The 18,918-nt window shown below is 32.0% G+C and overlaps 1 protein-coding gene across 1 annotated transcript; it reads right to left on the reverse strand.

Moving 5' to 3' along the window:
- Positions 1-298: 298 nt before the first annotated feature.
- On the reverse strand, positions 299-10,758 carry LOC124993743 (snRNA-activating protein complex subunit 5-like). Its single transcript, XM_047565521.1, has 3 exons — positions 10,665-10,758; positions 604-632; positions 299-562 (listed from the first exon to the last, which is right to left on the reverse strand). Exons 1-3 carry the CDS (start codon positions 10,756-10,758, stop codon positions 323-325), a joined length of 363 nt encoding a protein of 120 aa, XP_047421477.1. The 3' UTR covers positions 299-322.
- Positions 10,759-18,918: the final 8,160 nt, after the last annotated feature.

Below are 18,918 nucleotides of genomic sequence, written 5' to 3' on the forward strand. Positions count from 1 at the left end.
CTGCCCTTTTTGCAAATTCCAGACTTTCTCAATAGAATTTCAGAGGAAATTTTGTTTGAACCTAACTACTAAATCTAATCATATTACAGACACTGCACCATCCAAATTCCTCAATTCTAAGACACTGTATCTTTGATTTTGTTATTAACTTTTGTTAAAACATTCTGAAACTTGAAGTACCTCTGATGAAGCCATTTGTACAATGAGACATTCCTTCTATGGTTCTCGCTTCTCCTTCAAGTAGGCCTTAGAACTTCTTTGAAGAAAGTGCCTGAGGCTTAGAAATGTAAATTTTATAACTAACTCTGGCTCTCCTCCCCCTTTAGGAATCTGATTCTTCTTCTTCCTCTTCCTCTTCTTCCATCACATGGCCCTTTGTGCTCAATTCCAGCGCAGTTTGGTTAATTGATGCTTCATTGTCTACATGCACCAACATATCATGTGACTGTTCTGGGACAGGCTGAGAAGACGACAGCATCTCATCCCCTTTTCTAGAATTGATTATTGATTGGAGAGCCAGTTCTTCAACCTTTAGGCGGTTCAGCTGGTCATGCCGGGCCACCTTCAGTCATAACAGCTCCTGAAGCCGGATCAGCATCTCACCTTGTCAAGTCGCCAAGCTCCACCAAGAACTGTTTTAAATTGGGATTTATTTTTATAAATATAGTCAAGTGAAAACTGATTAAGTTGAAGAAGGAAAACTAAAACTCATTTTACTAATACTTAAAATACTTCATCAGGTTTGCAGTTTCAGAAGTAAAATTAATTTTATGTAGAAATACTCACAAATTACTAAGAAATATTGTTTATGTTATAAAAATTCCCCCCAATTTTTTTTTTCCATTTCAAGGCTCGAATGCTATTATCCAAAATCTAATGTCCTAAACTGAACTTTCTAGATAAATATGGTTTTTGTTTTGGAAGTACAATTAACTTATGCTTAAAGTTACTGAATCTGTGAGATTTTTCTGAAGTGATCTAAGACACTATGGTACCTAGACTTATTAGCAAAATGCAGGCTCAATACCCTTGACAGCTGGTCTAACATGAGTCTGATAATCTAGCTCAGTGTATCTGGAGGAAAGTGCTGAAGCAGCACTCAACAACTTTGATTCTTTTTGACAGAAAAGAAAGCAGAGGTGATTCTTCAACTAGAAAACAAACCTTCATTGTATTGGGTGTTTAAGTCTGACTAAAGTTCAATATTAAAACAATAGAAGACCAGAGAATGGAAAGAAGGTTTAAGATGTATAAATAACATATTTAACTTGCTTTTCATTATTGTATTACATGGAAAATCAGATATTCTGTGGCATTAAGTATCCTTCCAATTACCTTATTGGTAAGAAGTTGCTTAACTAGTGCACAAGACTACACATTTCAGTTTACCTTTATTTTTTCAAAACCTCTAAATTTGTATTATTCACCATAAGTTTATAAGTGATCAGTCTGTCTTTGCCCTGATACTCCAAAAACCTCCAGAAAACACAAGTTTGGAGTGGATAGCTTCCTCAACTCATTAGAATCTTGAATTATATCAGCTCCTAAAATCATGGGACTATATTCTCTCACTATTTCTACTTATAAAGGCATAATTCTTTTTCATCTTCTTCTCTAGGATATCAATTGAATTATTTTCAAATTTGTATGTTTATATGTGTCTTTTCTTTAAATCATTTAAAACCATGCACTTCAGGATACCTTTTTTTCTGCTACAAAACAAATCATTAGTCAAGTAAATATAGTACCTTGATTAGATTCTTATAATATGTGGATTATTGGAAAAGCATAGAGAGAATAATAAAAATTTCCATCTCAAATAATCCATTCACAGAGAAGAAACGTAATTGATCCAACTCAAATGCAAAAAAATTACCTCCTATATTGTGATATTAAAATTCCTAGCCCCATGCTTTTATGTTAGTAACGAATGTGGGTTGAAAGTTGAGAAGAACACACATGGGAACTAATTATTAGACAACAGTAGTGAGCAACTCTTTTGATGTGCTTCTATAGCATCAAATTTTAAATTGTCTAAATATAAATTCAGTGCCATTACCCACCCTACATTACATTTGTTTCATTTTTATAAAAGGCATAACCATACATGTCTTAGTCAATATTAATACATACAGTTCTGGTATGTCTTGTCACATAGAGTAATAATACCAAAATTTTAGCATAATTGGATCAATATTATCAAAAATAGTAAGGTTATATCAGATTGAAAATATAAGATTGTGGAAATAAATAAAGGTCAGCAAAATAAGAGCAAGCAAAGACTATGTATTTGAAGCTTGCTATGAGTGAGGAAGCCACCATCCATGTTTGGCACATGCAAAGGCAGACAGAGGTATGCACAATATAGCTTCATAGTGGATAAAGAGACTTCATGTCAGTCCTCTTGGAAGCTGCTGACATAGAGTTGTATGTGGGATAATATAAGAATCTAGTTATTTTTACAAACATTACTAGCAAAATAGAGGCAGCCTAATCTAATGATTGAGACATGGTCCTGGGTACTTAAAACCACTTCCTGTGTGATCATGAAATATCATGTAAAGTCCATTTCTATGGGTGTTTCATTGACTAAATGCATGACAGTAGTTGCTGTATAGTATTGTTGTAAATGGTCCATAAACAAATGACTATGCATTCAGAATATTGTATAAAACATTAGAATTGTTATCATTATTGAGAAAGAGAAAGTTCATGGCTTAAAAGAATGGACCCTAGAAAAGGAGTTAGGAGATTTTAAGTGTAACAATAATTTTATTTCCTGGGGGTAAAAATCACAACTCTTTCAAGGTTGTTTTATTAGACATAGAATATTTTAAGGTTCTGAATTTTGTTCATGTATCTAACTTTTTTAATCAAATTTCTAGACCAAACAAAAATTGAATCTTTATCATAGATTGGTCTATCTTTAGATATATACATGTAAATTTTTGAGATATAAATGTACCTGAAGGTACTCATATACAAAAGCTTTGGCCAGAAGCTTCGGGTGATATTGGGAGGAGGTGGAACCACTGGGAGGTGAGGCATATTGGAAGAAAGTTAGGTCATTGGAGGAATGCCACTGAAGGGAACATTGGTATTCAGGACTTTCCTCTCTCTTTTTGCTTCCTGGCTTCCAAAAAGTGAGTCACTCTGTTCCACCACATGATCCCTGCCATGATGTTCTGCCTCACCCAAAAGAAGGCCCAAAGAATAAGGCCAAGTGGCCATGGACTGACACCTTTGAAAACATGAGTCAAAATTATTCTTCCCTCCTTAAAAGTTAATTTTCACAGGAATTTTGTCACAACATGAAAATCTGACTAACACAAATTTTGAATAATTTCTAGACACAGCAGAACAAGTCTTAGATATATTTACCAGTGATACACTTGGGTTGTGTCATTTGGTTTCATTTGCCCCAGCAACCATGACTCAGATAAGCCAGCTGCTCTTATTTTTGTTTGAGATCCCCAACATAAAAATATACATTTGGCAGCTGAACGGTTCTTCCAATTTTGGGTTGTTTTTGGATTTAATGATTTCTTAAAGCAGTTATAAGCCCAAAAGAGAAAAAAGTTGTAAAGTTATAGAAATTAACTTACAAATTGTGCAATGACTGTGTACAAGGAGTTTGCTAAGAAAATTTAAGATTTACAATATAGACTATAAAGCCTTGAAATGACAGAGAAGTTGTAAAATCATATCACTATATTTTCTGATAAAATAGAACACTGCTATTTCACAAGATTAATGAAAATAAATAAAGACAGGGAAGATCAAGTAATCTGATGACCTGCCTTCACCTGAGAGGTAAATGGAGCATCTCCTTCAATTGCCTCCAATAGAAGTTATAGCATCATGTCCTACTATACACCTACAAGTCAGACCAAAGGCAATATGACTTTTAGAGAACACTAGAAACATCTTTGAATACAGAAAATTGTTTTAAGTTTGAAATATGAGTAATCATTTTGATAAATTTAATGGTTTTTGTAAGGAAAATAAAGGAATTAGATGCTTTATCAAAGACTGCAGTAGAATGTACCAAATAATGTAAATCTTTTGGTTTTGTGCTATTCAGGAATGAGAGTAAATTATAGCACCTCTTTGTACTCAAATATATTATATCAATGACAGCAATCAGAAATATTTAAGGTTAATTTAAGATATGGTTTGCTAGGTTCATTTATGAAAGCATTCTATCTCCCAATATTTTATACCTATCATAGTGCATAGTACTTATTGCATTTTTGTTTTTTGCTAATGTAGATGCCTCTATGCTATTTGCAAACTTTTACATCAATTTTTTTTCTTTTCCGACATTGTCATATTCATATACTTACTAAAAATGTTTCCAAAATTAAGTCTCAATTATTTTTTTGAAAATATATTATTTACCTAGTAATAGTTGCATTCTGGCAAAACAGGAGTAGTGAAAAACTTCTTGATTTTATTTTATTTTTAATTATTCATGACATTGCTTTTCTATGGGGGTCCCAACTTATGTATTGCCCCAAAGAACAACAGAACCTAAAAGTAATTATGAACTTTGCAACAATGATTATACTTCATTTATTCAATAAAAAACCTGTCTTAAGTACAATGGGATACTGGATAATATTAGATACTATTGTCTCCAAACACAGGATCTTATATCTCACTTCTAAGAAACAATACTTTTTTATTTCTATTAATTTTTTTTAGGGAAAGAAGAATATAGCAGTCCACTTTTTATTTAGGGACATTTTATTTATTTTAATAAAATTTTTATCATATGTTTTCCAGGTATTTCCTGCCACAACGCTGTTATTTTCCCAATGAATTTGCAAGTTAAGTTATTAGTTAATACTTTTAAAAGCACATGAAGAAATAAAGGTTTAAGTGCATATAAATACATTTGAAAATAATTTAGAAAATTAAACCTTATGATATATATTTAATAGAATTTTTAAGTTTTTATGTAAACTTCCTCAAAAACTTCTCTTTTATTCATGTAGAGACTTGTTTTTCCTTATGTCTTAGGTTGAACTATGTGTTGTTGGTTACCTTGATCTGCTTTCTTGTTTAAAAATATGAAACATAGGTGATTAGGTTTCCCAGGGCAAATTAATGCCATTATATATAGTCTCCAGGTTTTAATCAACTTACGCATCTGAATTCTTGTATTTCATTTAAATCAATACAGATATTTGTGTTTTTCTCTTGTGTCTTATAGACCCTTCACCTGCTTTTATCCTCCTTCCCCGGTTATCATCTTACAGAGCAAGGATGAGGCCTCCTCATTTTCTTGTGTAGGACTCTATAATCAATGACTCAACAGTTTTGACCAAACATTCTGGTTTTGATTAAATACATTAATTCATACATATTTGGTATAACACTATAATATATCTTGTTAATTTTGAAATAAAATAAGTCCACCCACATTTCACTTGAAAATGTTTCAACAAACCTCAAAACTTATATCCATTCCAAAACAGAGGATAGTTATATGTCTTGGTTAAATTTTCCCTGTTACATTTTAACTTATGTTTTAACTCTAAGTCACAATGGGGATTCTGATGACCTTTTAAGCTTTTCAAGATCATGTTAAGAAGCAGTGATTTCAAATAAGTTTCATCTGTGATCCTTCACGGCACAACAATGTGGGTAGTTTAAAAATTACAACCCATGATAAATCTCCCTGGAAGTCCCTCTATTACATTCACTGACATTTCTGCAGTGCACAGATGCATTTATAAGAGAACTTAGTACAATAAATTGAATTAGATTAATGGAAGAGAATAGGAGTCCTAATTCCATATAGGCATATTTTGTTGAATCTATTTCTCTGCAAGTTATTTTTGACAGAAGGAATTCTTCTTTAAATGTCATGCCGAAAACTATTTAAAAAAAGACTTGTTCTAATTCTAGGTATGCTCACAAGAATGCTTTACTCATTCAATCATTAAAAACATTTAATGATCACTTATAGTACATTGAATTCTATTTTTGGGATATCAAATTTCAGGTGGATATTGGAAAAACACATCAATTCAACATCTATTTTTTGTTGTTTTATGCAGTACATTAAACATGTTCCTCTTTACAAAAAAGTCCTTTTTTTTCCACCTAAAGACATACAGTTCTCAGGGTTATGTGATTATAATACCAAAATAGTTTTTCATAGCTTCAGAAACTTTTAAATGGAGAAAAACCAAAGTATCTTAAATGGCATGTCTATGTTACATAACTAATATGAAGACTAGTACTGTGTAGTTTTTATAATTTATATTTTATAGTATTTCTTATAGCAATTCATGAAAAATGCTATTTGCATCTGGCCTAAATACACATTAAAATATATCATTAATAACATATGAATACACACCATTAAATTATTTTCTCATTTATCTTTAAAATTCTTTAAGGTGTTACATAAGAAATAAAAAGAGAAGTAGATGTATTTTAAGTGTAAAACGAAACATTTTCTCACTTTATTCCCCCTTTCCCCTTATTTCCCTATGGCTATTAATAAGAAGAGAAGTATTTTCAGGAAATATTGCACACATATAATATTTCTCAACTTCTGGGGAACCAAAGTACCACAATAAGCAGGTTTATAGAGAACAGGTGCTAAATGGGTTATTGAGCTGATGGGAATTCACAGTAATGCCAGTGGGTATTGAAACTCATTCTTTGTGTATGTGTGTGTGTGTGCGCGTGTATTGGAACTCATTCTTTGTGTGTGTGTGTGCGTGCGCACATGCACATGAGTGTGTTTTATTTTGTTTTGTTTTCCCCAGACCAAGAATGCAATGTATGAATACAGTTAGTTCCTGGTAAAATCTCCATATTGATTCCCTGGTCTGTGATGTCAGAGCTACTCTTTATGAAAATAATTATCTTTGAACAAGAATGTAAAACTGGAGCAATTACGGAAATTAGTATCATTATCAAAGGCTTGAAAATAGAAGAGATAACTGATTTTTAAAATTTCCTCTTTTGTCTTACCTATTTAATATGTGTATAAGATATGCATCTTGTAAGTTCACAGAAGAACATCATTTTTATAGTCTTTCAGTTACTGCAACTACAGGTGCTTTCCCAGATACAGTGTTTTTAATTGACAAAACAAAGTATTTCCTGCCAGTGGAGATGCATTTAATCCTAGAAATACTTTCCTCTATGCCTGATCATAAAACCATCCCAGTCAGTCAGTTTCAGCTTTTCCTAAATTAGGAGACTCCCAACAGGAGCAAGATCCACAATTAGATGTATAAACTCCTTCCCTTCTCCTGAACCTCCAAGATTGCATTCAGCAGACATAGAACTTCCTCCTAGGAGGAAAAGTTTCCAGCTTGTCCACAACCGTCCCTTCCTGACCCTGTACATATTAGACTGGTTTAGTCATCTTCTACAATTGTATACCCATTCAATTGTAATAAATCTCATATGAATACAAATATAAATGTAATTATATTGTATGTATTAATAAAAGGTCTGTATGTATATAATGGTTTGACTTCTAACACTGAAACTTAGCTGAAAGAAGTTGTAGATGAGATTATTCTGTGTAGGTAGACAAGAGCATGATGTTTCTGTTTATAGAAATTAATAAAAATAAAGAGGATGATACTAACTGAGCTGGTAAAGAAGTGGGCTACCCTGGGTAGGTAGCTATAAATTTGAGAAAGACTATCTAGTTTTTAGACATCTCCTAATGTAATAAACTTCCATTTCCAGCACATACTTTCCCTTTAGCTCTGAGTAAGAGTTTACTAATGAGAGAAGGAGGCCAGGCCAAGAGGCTCTAATTTGGGGGAAGCTGTAATAGACGGATGCTACAGCATTGCAGTGGCTCCATGTGCTCTTTCATAGTGAAAATGGTCAGATAATTGGACATCCTGACTTTTTTCAACAATTATTTCTCAATTTTAGTGGTTAGATATGGTGACCTTTCAGGATCATCCTCTAACTTCTGTTTTTGCCCAAGACAATCAAATGCAGTCCTTAATTGGTTCAGCATTTTCCAACTTCAACTTTCTAGATGTTGCTGTAGCCTAGCTTCATTAGCCATTCCATTTTTTTTTCAGAGAATGTGGTAAAAGATTGCAACTTTCATAAGTTCTTCTCCTACCATCAGGTAAACCCCAATTCCTATAATAAATCAACAAATGATTTGTCTATCTTCCTGATTCAATCAAATTCCATAAATTTGTTTATCTTGGATATTATTAAATACTCCATAGTCTAAATTGCCATTTCTTAATAACAATTGTGTAGTCATAATTTTCTGATGCAAAAAGGTAAAATATTATTGTTTACTGAAAACATTTGTAATAACTTTAAAGTCATCTAAATTAATCAACCTCTCCAAATGTTTGAAATAACCTTTTATTTTGTGTGGGATATTATTATTAATATCCTATTCAAATTTTGTAAAAGTCAAATAACTCTTCATGGATATACCAGTCACTTTTGAAATATGACACAAATAGTTGAGAATTAACTGTTTATCTTTTCATATCAATCATACATGCACAAACACACATATTTTGCAATTAAATATACTGGTATTTAAAGTATATAACTATCTATATATACCATTTGTAATTGTTAATTTATATTCCACTACTTGCTCACTGGCATGACTAACAAGAGATAGTTTTATATGGCTTATAATTTTTTTTATTTTAATGAGAACCTTGTAATAAAAGTAATTGAAAGGTCATTAAATGGATGAGAATGAGCAGAATGATTTATACAGTTGCCATTCTTTATTCTAAGGGTACAATTTATTTTGTGTATCTTCACATAATTTCATTGTGTTTTATATTTCTTTTTCTCCCTTTTTACTCTCTTAATTATGAGTTCCTTGGAATACAAACTTAGTCCTATAAAAATATTCTCTGTAAATTATCTCCGAAAAAAATAGACATTTGGAAGTGTGCACTGTTAGAAGAGTGTAAAGTCATAAATAGAAGATAAAATTCTATTTTCAAGTTTAAAAAGTAACCCATGTATCTTTCATAAAATTTCATAATATCCATGAAAATATCATTTAACTCATAATTCACTTTCTTTTAAATTGGAAATGTTATAGTACTCCCATAGTGTATGTGTTTACTATCGATATTATGATAAATTGAATGAACTTTTTATCATATGTAACCTAGAAATCTGTGGACATCTAATTAACACAATGACAGTCAGGACTCTGCTTGTATTAGCTACAATCTGAGAATCTCATTTTTTTGTTGTCAACTTAATCAACCCGAAGAGTAATTAAAACCAATGCATTGCCCATACCATATTCTTTGTATTTTACTTTGTATTTTTGTTAATGCAAAAAAATAAACATTTTATGTCAACCGTTACATATTACATTTAATCATAACCCCATTATTAATCTGTCTCTGAAATAACTCAAAAGAGAAAACAAGTGATTATAGTTTATTTATCTTGTCTCCATCAGTTTATTTATCAAATATACAAATATAGTCTCAAATAATTAAGCTTTTCTTTCTTTGTTTTTTTTTTTTTTTTTTTTGGAAAGATAGTGACAGGAAAAGTATAAAGAAGCAGACTCATCCAAAGTAGTTACAATTAGTTGTCTAAAGACTTTGTTTCCTAGTAAGATCTTTAAGCCAGATCTTTTAAAATAAAATTGTCAATGGTTTTTATTTGTAAAAATTAGAAACTAATGCTAAAATAAGATAAAATAATGATAACAATCATAGTTGAAACCAAATTGCTTAATTAAGGTAATTTAATTGAAAGTACATTCTATCTGATGCTTATATTTCTAATTATTGCCTAGTTCAATATTGTCTGAGAGATTATTTTTTCTTTAAACTATCCAAATAAAAACTTATACTTTTCTAATTAAACAGTAGCAACTATAAAATATTAAAGTTGCCAAACATATTAGAAAATGCTAATGATCTTTTACAAAATACCCTATATTTTATTTTAGTGGAGTTATATAACACAAAACAAGAAATGAAATATTACCCGGGATTCTACTGCTGTGTTCATTTGCATCACAAGCTGAAAGGTGGAAGCCTATCTAACAAGAAAGCACAAAAGCAAGGTAGCAACAACATTGAAATTAAAGAATGACGAAGATAATTATCTGAACAGAGAGCATAGTAGCATAGATCCCAAATCATAGTTTAATCACATTCAATCCAAAATTTACTTGCTATCACAAAGCAAATCCAATGACATAAAAATACAGAAAACTCATCTTTCTTGGACAGGAATATGAAGGTTTTGGCAATTTATAACCTTCTTTCATTTCCTTCATCTTTACACACATTCAAATCTAGAGACTAGAAGGTAAAAGTAGTACAAAAATGCAATGAATGAATAATATTAAACAAGTGTTGAGATCAGATGTGGTCAGATGTAAAGCAGACTGGGGATAAATCGCTGAACACCTAAAATGGCATGCAGAGAAATTTGTACTTATTTTCTTTCCATTTTGCTAAAGACCAGCACTTGTGGAGGGACTGGATTCTAGTGAAGTGGTGAAAGTAGCAAAGCCAAGCCTTAGTCCTGGAGCTGTGGAGCAGCAACCTGGGTAGCCTGGAGTGCAGGCAACAAGCACAGGTACCTCTGCATGGAACCTCCCAAGCTGACTCAGGCCTGAGGCATAGAACCCACAAAACACCCACCTGTTGCCTCCCTGTGACCCGGCCCAGGCCCATTTAGAACTGCTCCATACCCCAGGGGCACAGCTTTGAAATCCCAACCTCCACCATCCACCATCGGAGAATCTCAACCTCCTGTTTCCCAAGGAGCAATGGGAAAATGGAAGTGGGTCAGACCGAAAAATGGGATTGCAGGGTTAACAATTAGCATTTGACTTTTCCAAGCTTTAATTAGCACACATTTGAACCAGTAGCATTGACCCAGGTTCTATATAAACCCCTTGACTAGCCACTCAAGCTGCTGCCCTTCTTGAATCCCTTCTCTCCCTGTGGGGTTCTATTTCTACTCATAGTAGAACAAATCCTACTCTTACATCCTCCTCTGTGGATTTCTTCAATTCAGGAGACGAGAACCAAGAAAATGGAAATTGGTGGTGAGCTACTGGAATCTGCAATCATATGAGGAGGGCATAGCCCTCCCTTAAGAACTGCAGTATGTCATTCGGTGGTAGTGGAGCAGCAACGGGCTTTCTGGCTACGGAGAACTAAAGCTTATGGAGATTCCACCTGCCAGCAGAAGTGGAGAAACCCTGGTTTTCATTAGTTTTTAAGAAGTAGAATCTTAAATAAATAACATGCAATAAAGGTTATTAGTAAGTCTATTAATGAGTGATTAAAAGGTCTAATGGTAAAAATCTTGAAACTGTTGGTGGAGTAGGATGAGTGGAGAAGAGGATAGTAAGAAAAAACAGTAACTAAAATAGGGGTTGAAACAGTATTAGTTCCTATTAATTAGATATAGCAAATAAGAAAGAAGAATGGATTCAACTGTAACTACATATTTTTAGCCTAGGCAACTTGGAGAAAGATCATGATGAAACGAAGGTGATAATGAGGAGGTTCTATATTGAAGTGCTGTGTGAATAGTTCATTTTCAGCCATATTAAACTCAAGATAGTACTGAGAAAGGAGCAAAGAGATGTTGAAAAATAGGAGAAGGAGCATAAGAGAGAGCTCTGGGGTAGATAAAAGAAAACCTCAAGTATGTATTGGGAAGATAAATGGGAAGATAAATTGGGAAGGAAATATCCCTCTGACTTGAATACAGAAAAGTATTGAAAGGGCAGAAAAAAAAATAAGTACAGGGAAGAAATAAGGTACCTTTATTTCTACATACCAAGAAAGGTAGGGTTTTGGGAAGACCATGTTTCATTGCTCTAAATGCTCCTGATGTGAATGAAAAAGAATTAAAACACATAGATTCAAAATATGAATTAAGCCTAATAACCCATTATGAAATGAGAGTGGAAAAAGGATTAAGTTATATTTACTTTTATACTGAAACATTAATTTCCAAATTAGCACTGCTTCGTTAAAAAAAAAGTCAACTTGTAAAATGTAAAATTAATAAACTCTTATTCATTTCTTGAAAAAATCTGAGAAATGACTATAATTCAAATGCGTGTTGCTTGTCTTGGAAAACAGTACTAATTCTGAATGTGAATTTTTAATTTTATTCACGTTTTGAAAAAAAATGCATAGAATTAAATGGCAATCTATATAGATTTTAGAAATTAGTAACTATTAATATTTTGAAATAATTATTTTATATATTCTCACCTCCTTTGTATATTAATGAATATTTTCAAGATATTTCATTTTAATTGGTCTTAAAATACATTTTCTTATGAAACCATAGGAAATCTATCATATCTAACAAAAATAGCAAGAAACCATCGTTATAACCAATGAAAATTTAAACTGTTAGAATTACTTTTAATAACTCAAATTCTTCTTATTATTTAATTATTATTAGAACTCTTATCATGTCAAAGTAATAAGAAAACATAATACATCTCTCAAATACAATTATCATTCATTTCAAAATATGTTTAATTTATACTGTCATCCTGTCTATAATCCTGTTTGAAAAATTTTGATAACATAACCAAATTTGTAAATACTTCTGCATATATGACTACAAAATAAGGTCCTATGCCACATAACCAAAATATTATTACTATGCTTTAAAATAGCCAGCTAATATTCAAGTTATTAACTGCTTTGTAAATGTTATACATACATAGAGTTGTCTGTAGAATGCTCCAAATTAAACTCACATGTTGAAATATATTCGTCTTTTCTGTTGTTTAAACACAAAAATTTCTTTTTAGTCTTATATGTTACCTTGAAAACTACTTGGGAAAGAAAACAAAAACCTGTGTGTTTATGAAAGCAGGCCTGTTGCTCAAACCCTCAACACTCCCAGGAATGGCCACAGTCTTTGTAACTGGCTCGCCTCTAGGTTTTGGCAAATGAATTCTAAATTTTTTAAAATATTCTGTCTAATAAGAGCAATTTTGTTGTCCAGCAATTTTAGGCAAAGGGAGCTAGTTTTATCAGAGAGTTTTTGCTAACAATGAGATCTATGTTGACTTCCTATTTTTGCTCGAGTTGGTTGAAATCTGAGTGCCTGAGTTCAGGAATGTGGGTGCTACCTGTATAAATGACAGATCCCAGTGATGTCACTGGACAGCCAGTCTCAGGAGAGTTGAGAGTTGGGGACACTTGGCACGTGTTGCCATATGTAATTTCTGGAAACAGTAAGCACATCTGATGAATTCCATTGGAAGAGAATACCTGGAGTCTGGTCCTTAGTTCCTCCCAGGCTTTACCCCACCTGACAGTTCCCTTTCTTTTATTTAATCTGTTTATTTTACTATAATAATACTGTAATTCCTCATAAGTATAACCACTTTTGTTAGTTCTTCATATAGAGCATTAGTCCAAAAGGTAGTCTTGGGGGCTCTAAAACACTGTGTTATCTATAGATTAAATTTCTTTGGATCTGGATTTTGTTTAACCAATTGATATTAAAGGTCAGACAGCCTATCTTGGCTACCTGACTAGAGAGATGCAAAAACCTCATAGTCAACATCTGACCCCTTGCATCTTCTCCAAGCCATGAATCATTGCAAAAATCTTCTTAGTCTCAGTTTCAAAATTAGAGACCTGTGGGAACAACAAGGACTCCAGGCAGTTCTTTTTGTCTTCTGGTACAGCATTGTTAACCTTTGTTAAATTCTTGAGTGACAATGCTTGGCAAAGTCTTGTGAATCCTCTCAAATTCACGAATATAAGTAATCTTTACTCCTGTATCGCTAGTTGAACAACTAACTCTAATATTAGAACATTTCAATGGTAGTTCTAAGTATTTATGACCTAATATTTATCATATTGATAACCAAAAGAAGTGAACTTGATAGAAGTGTGATCAGATGCTTACAAATCAATAGGCAATCAATTCTGTTGTCATCTATTGATGTTTATTTTTAAGTAGAATTTTTTTTAAATTGACCCGTGTCTTAACAATTGAACCCAGGGGTGGAACAAGATAGCTGTGAAATATAAGAACATTTCATCTATGGGAAGAAATTTAAAATTTGATTATCCTAGTCTCATATATAAAAATAAAAAGCACAAAATATTGCAAAGCTAAAAAGCATTTGATAGAGAGGTTTTAAGAATATCACTCTCACTAGTGCTTTATTGACCCAAATTTTAAATATTGACTAAAGAGCATAAAGTAGAATTGAGGATTTTTTAAAATCTTAATTATAATTTGTTTTCTAAGATTACCCAAAGCAGCTCTATATGAAACGGAAAGTAATTAAGGAATTTCATACTATTCTTGCCCATAGGACATGAAAGCATCAAAAATTAATTGAATAATAAATATCACAACAGGGAAACAACATAGTTTGAATATTACCATCTTCCTGGCTTGAGTCCCAGAAAAAAGTGAACTCAAGGTTTGCCAAAAAGAGGAAACAAGTCATAGGTTCTCTTTCAATTCTGCATGTGAAAAAGAGGCATTTTTCTTAAATGTCAGTGCTAACATTTAGAATAATCTCAAATCCCATAGATAATGTGAAATACTAGAATATCTGTATTGATACAACTAATTATACATGATTTATATTTATATATAATTGCTTAAGATGAAAATGTTCTCTACTATTTTTTGAAATACTTGTTATTGTGTTGGGTTTTTACCACTATTGCCAAAATACCTGACAACAACATAGAGGGAAAGGTTATTTTCAGTTCACATATTCAGAAGTTCTGTCCCATGGAGAGCAACTCTATTGCTCTGGACTTGAGATGAGGCAGAACATCCATGGAGCGTATAGGAGAGGAATACCTCTCTACTCATGGCAGTCAGGGAAAAGAGATGAAGGGAGATCCAAGGGGCAAAATATAACCTGGCCCTTCATCATTCTTCATATTCCCACAACCACTTTGGCAGAGCTTATTGTTTAGTGACAGAGAACACTTCCAGATTTGCAAAGGACTCTTAAGGCCAATTCTGTTTTCTCATTTCTCATTCACCTTTTCTATGCAGGATTCCCAAACCCATAGCCTTCATGTTCTCCTTGAAGTGATCTTTAGTTCACAGCTCAGACCTGTATGTCTAAAATGTGCTTATTGATTGCACCTTCTCCAGTTTGGGCGAGGTTTCTTTATTCAGTGCTCCATTGCACACTGTAACACTTGAAATTGGAGCATGAGACTACTGTCGTTGGATTTGCTTTTCTCTCTCTCCTCATGTAAGATTAAAAGTTTCCTGAAAAAAATGTGCAAGTTTATTTTATGCTCCAATGTAAAGCTAATACCTCACACATTAGGTTTACATGAGTGACTGGAATTAAATAAATAATAATTATTTAATTTTGAAAACTAAATGTTCTCATATTCTTTGACTTTAGTACTTACTAGAAATCAGTTCTCTTTCCAGAGATTTTCTCAAAATTACTATTACTCAGTAGCTTTTTCCATTGAGAACATAGATTTAATAATTTCTTGAATATTTATTTAATTTCTACTTACCTAATATAAAACCCTACTCTTATACACTCTCAGATATTGAAAATTTTTCAGTTACTCTGATGCAAAAAAATATCATAGAATCCATCTTCCTTACTACTTATAGAAACCACCTGATTCATTTAATATTTTGTACATGATATAGAGTAACCCATGCAATTTATTCCAATAGAAAAAAAATTTAGGAAATCTCATAAGTAACAAATAAAATAAAGTTCCATTCATATTTTTAACCATTCTTGATTTCTTCAGTGGTCTGGGAATATGTAATTTCAAACAAAGATTCTCGTCAGTAATCTGAAGGTAAAAGGATCACCCTAGCAACATATTTGAGCGAAATACAAAATTTAAATAAATTCTTTCTATATCTTTTAGAATCTAACCAAGTCAAAAATAATTTTACTAAAAGCAGAAACAAGCACTCTGAGCAAGAATAATCTGTCCTCAACATCTCTGTTTGTTCTCTATTTTGATATTGGATAGCCCATGCTATTGGTATACTATGAATTAAAATTTTAGCACACAAATATTTAGGAAAGGATTCCCAAAGTAGTGCTACTTAAATATATTGTAATTCCGGGAACACACTACTCTAAGCAAAAGATTATATATGTTGTCCAGCTGGTACGGCTCAAAGTAGCCCACTCAATTCAGTGGTTAGAAAGTAACATTGTAATCCTGAATTTGCTTCTAATGAAGCACATTTTTCACAAAATATTGAATTGGCTCATATGAAATTACAAACTCCAGGGATTGTTTTTTGGCAAAGGAAACTTACGGTTTGATATCAAGGAAGTAGCAAACATCTAACCAACATGGAAACCTTAAAATGAGTATTTTGTTGTATTTTATTACCATGTGACCATCCTGTAAATGTGTGATCACTGACATAACAAATATCCTGAAAATAATAATTGTGCAAATAATAAAAGTCAAGGAAAATCAATGGCAATATTTTGATCAGTACCGGTTGTGCAGACTAATGAAAATTCAATAGGCAGCAACTGTGAATGTACAGACTGCAGGGCACCAGATTATGCAAAGACATCTTTTGGCTCCACTTGAAACATGAGGCTGTAAAAGGCACTCTAAAATCATACTAGAGCACATTTAAGTGTGAGAAACAGTTACATAATGTGCATCTAGAGCCTAGAAGATTTCTGTGAAATGTAACACATTTTTTAACTTAGGATAATTATCAAAACTTTTCTTTAGATACTTATCATTTAAACTCATTAAAAAGACTACTATCTATGTCTGTTGTGAGAAGATATGAAATTTAAATTTTTTCTGAGAATAGATGAATACAAGAGTTATTCACATGTATTTACACTAATGATAACAGTCTGATATTCAGACAAAAGTAATCATAAATTCTTACATTTAGAGGACTATCAGAGGACATTCGATACAACATAAATTGAGTATAAAAAGAATTACCTAAGCTACAAATTGCAAACATTCTCTCACAAGATAAACCATCTCAACTGGTAATATTTCTCATTGAAAAACTGTCCCTGTCTTCAATAGAAAGCTGTTTCAACTACATCTTCCCCTTGATCCTCATAATGCCCCTCAGAACTGTGTAGAGTAGAATTTCTTCCTGATATGACAGCCCTTTGAATATATGAAGATATTTAATAATCACAGATTACAGGGTTTCCCCATTTTTAAAAATTTCATCTTATTCTGCTACTTCCTATGTGAGGGGATTTAACTCTAACTTTCTGGGTATTTTCTCTCTGGCAGCATCCCATTTTTCAAATTGTTTTCATAAATAAAATACACAGTCAAGACATGATTCTGAAAGCACAGGTAAAATTTCTATAAATGCTAGACTTTTATTATCCAGCATAGATTGACACTGTATTTGAGACTGAGGTAGTTTGCAAAGAGCTAAACCCTTGCTGGCCAATATTGCACAGACCACATTATTTTTGCTCAAACAAATGAAATCCAATCTTGGTCCACACTAAATTTTAATTTCATTTTTGGTGCTACTATCTTTGATATCAAAAACTTTTAAATAATGATATTAATTTTTATTTAATGTAATCTCTCTTAATACATGCACCTTTTATGTATTTTTCCTTAATTAGCTTCAACAGTCAAAAAACTTTTAACTCTTTTGATACTCAGAGAAAATTTTTTAAACCAAAAAAACAAAAGCAGTTATCTTTACTTTTTAAATTTTCATTTTATTTAACATTGTCTAATCTTTCACTAGACCAAATCTTAAGAAATCTTTGTATTAGTAAATTTGCTCTGCATCCTTTCCATTTTCTTTTTTGAAATTTTCTTGTTAGATCATTTGTCAACTAATTGAATGCATTCTTAAAATCTTTTGGCTTAACAAACTTCTCAATTAAAAACAGGATTAAGAATATATTATGCAACAGAAAATACAAAGCAACCAACCAACAGACAGAGACCTTTTTCATTCTTTATCTAAATTTTACCTTGGAGCTTTGAACTTATTAGGTATGCAAGAAATGGTTTCTCATTCTTTCTTTCTTTCTTATGTACCCTATTCACTTAAATCTCTTCTATTTGATATTTGGAAATAGACAGCAGTAAGAATTATGCATGTGTAATTTTAGACTTGTTTAACCTCCAAAAATAGCCCTTGGATAACTACAGTGCTTGTAACTAAGATTAAAACTAATATTTCTGGGTAGTTAAAATTTTCCTGACATCATGTAGCAATGCAATTTTAAGAATGATAGCCAGGAAGTTATGATATTCAGAGATTTGTTAAAGTTCAGATTTATTGTTTATACTATTTCAAAGAAAATCTGATACTTTTCTGTTATTAAAAATTTTACATATATAACTTAAGAGTAAAGCTTTAATAAAGATACAAAATTTCTATATTCATTGGCTTGATAGAGCATTTACATTATTAAGGAAAAGCAAATAAATGGAGAAATTTATCAATGATGAATTAATTTTGACAACAAAAAATAATAAAGTCAATTTATTAGAAAATTCAAATTTGGGGAGTCTGCTTTGTCAGTATCAGAGACACCTCTTTTTGTCATGAGTCAGTGAAAGGAGTGTTCTAGGATTAATTGATTAATTTATTCTTCAGTCATATCCCCTTAATATGGGTCATTCTTACAAATGAGACCTATGTTGGCTGTTTGTCATGTAAACAGATGGGTCAAGATGTGATGACATTAATTGGAAAAACATATACATACCTTCTTCTCAGAGATATATTTTATGTTGCTATTTTTCTCAGACCAGCAACCTTAATCATTGCCTACAGAAAATACTCACCTGCTCGTTTCCTAAGATGCATTCTAAGCCGTGACTTAGAATGCTATTTTTAAAATAACCTGTCATTTTCAGACATATTAATCATGTTTATTGATTGTAAAAAGTCAAG

The sequence above is a fragment of the Sciurus carolinensis genome, chromosome 9 (genome assembly GCF_902686445.1).
Source record: "Sciurus carolinensis chromosome 9, mSciCar1.2, whole genome shotgun sequence".
Lineage (NCBI taxonomy): Eukaryota > Metazoa > Chordata > Mammalia > Rodentia > Sciuridae > Sciurus > Sciurus carolinensis.